Below are 2,302 nucleotides of genomic sequence, written 5' to 3'. Positions count from 1 at the left end.
GAGCAGACATTGTCCCTTCTAGGGTAAGACAGGGAGGGCAGCCCAGGTAATTGCCCTCCTGACGTCCTGAAATTGGGGAAGTAGAAGGTGTCTCCTGTGTGAATATTGACCAGCGGTCCCACAAAGCCGGGATTCAGCAGATTATGCTCTCCCATGTCCGCGGGCCTCACCAGCAGCTTCTACTTTATTACCATCTGACATTAAACATAGTCAAACCTAGAGCTCACGCCCATTGGCCCACAGCGGTCACGTGGGCAGCAGCCTGAGACGCCTGGAGAAGCCACGCCCACTTCTTGGCTACTGAACACAAAACACAACAGTATGAAGTTCCTCAGGTCTCAGGACTTGTGTCTTCCCTGATCTCCGTCCTATACACACACTGCTCAGTGACATGACTGCTGCACTGTATAGTCACACACATCTGTATAGAAAAGGGGAAAGTCATGTCTGTGTCTATATAGCTATAGGTTATCTATGTAGTCTCCATGTAAGATCTATCTATCTCCTATCTATCTATCTATCTATCTATCTATCTATCTATCTATCTATCTATCTAGTTCCTATGTAAGATTTATCTGTCTATCTATCTATCTATCTATCTATCTATCTATCTATCTATCTATCATCTATCTATCTAAAGTTTTTCTATATATTTTCTATGTAAGATCTATCTATCTATCTATCTATCTATCTATCTATCTATCTATCTAATATTTATTCTATTCAATATCTGTCTGACTATCTTCCTGTGTATCTATTTACCAATCTATGCAAAATCCACTCTATCTATCTATCTATCTATCTATCTATCTATCTATCTATCTATCTATCTATCTATCTATCTATCTATCTATCTATCTATCTATCTATCTATCCATCCATCCATCCATCCATCCATCCATCCATCCATCCATCCATCCATCCATCCATCCATCCATCTATCTATCTATCTATCTATCTATCTATCTATCTGGTCTATTCTGCCTAAAAACTATATATTTATCTACCATTTATTTATCTATAAATCTCAACATAAAGTCTATCTATCTATCTATCTATCTATCTATCTATCTATCTATCTATCTATCAATCAATCAATCATTTATCTATGTATCTATCTATGTATCTATCTATCTATCTATCTATCTATCTATCTATCATTTTATTGACTATCTATATTCTATCTATAAATCTGCCATAATATATCTATTTTATATGAACATAATCTAAAATATCTAGGGTCCAGGATTTTTTCATTTTTTTTGGAAAAGATGAGCCCCCATGTACCGCACAGTTGTTGTACATTACAGTATTACAATAAGTATACACATATATACCATAGTATTACAGTATGAGTGCTGGTAACACATTCATTCATAGATTAGCAGCAGGACACATAAGGATTTCATAGGGCTATAAAAATGAGATATTGGCTGCCAGTATATGTCTATAGTGGACCATGGGTATATTAGTGACACCAATAGAGCTGTATCAGTAAATATATGCATACAATGCATACATATCTCATGTGTATGGCCATGTTACTAATCTATGAGTAAGCATACTTAGCAGTGAGCCTCTGATACTCATATATTCATTGTTAATGTATTTATTTACATTATGTATTCATATAGTTAATTATCCCCATAGAGAATTACATACTCAACCACTGTAGTTAAGGCTGCATATAAAAGCCTACAATAACTCAGCCATAATATCTCTGCACTATGTGAACAGTAACATAGCTTATTGGGAGTAATAGCAAATAAATACACAAATAAATACAATATAAAAATAGAAATAGATACACGATGAAATATATATAACAAAATCTAAAATAAATTAACTTCAAAACTGTTACAATATTCACCATCATCATCATCATCATCATCATCATCATCATCATCACCATCATCATCATCATCATCGGTATTATTTACTGACAGATCCCTGCATGCGAGGGGGTTTGGAAGGACATCTCACTGTTTCTCACACTCTATGTATATAGATATATTTATACAGTATACGCCTACTGATATGATAAGGGTAATAAATATAATAAATAATAGATACATGTTAGAGAGATATATCTTTGAGACATTCTTAGGTATACGGATATGCACACATATATTTGCATATATGTATATATGGAAAAAAAATTAAATTATATATATATATATATATATATATATATATATATATATATATATATGTTACATTCCCAAATTCGCTTTAATAAGACATTTCTCATTACACATAATATACTATAAAATATGTCCTGACGTCCTTATAGCCTGTATAT

At 33.2% G+C, this 2,302-nt stretch overlaps 1 protein-coding gene across 1 annotated transcript in view; it reads right to left on the bottom strand.

The window, feature by feature from the left end:
• The window catches only part of HOXC12 (homeobox C12), a 1,509-nt gene extending 1,354 nt beyond the window's left edge, over positions 1–155 (bottom strand). Inside the window, exon 1 of the mRNA XM_075262905.1 lies at positions 1–155. This exon is cut by the window's left edge and continues 410 nt beyond it. Coding sequence (XP_075119006.1) covers positions 1–155 — 155 coding nt within the window.
• Positions 156–2,302: the final 2,147 nt, after the last annotated feature.

This window comes from Leptodactylus fuscus, chromosome 2 (genome assembly GCF_031893055.1).
Source record: "Leptodactylus fuscus isolate aLepFus1 chromosome 2, aLepFus1.hap2, whole genome shotgun sequence".
Lineage (NCBI taxonomy): Eukaryota > Metazoa > Chordata > Amphibia > Anura > Leptodactylidae > Leptodactylus > Leptodactylus fuscus.
Note: the sequence above shows the minus strand (reverse complement) of the source record. Positions and strands in the feature narration are given on the sequence as shown.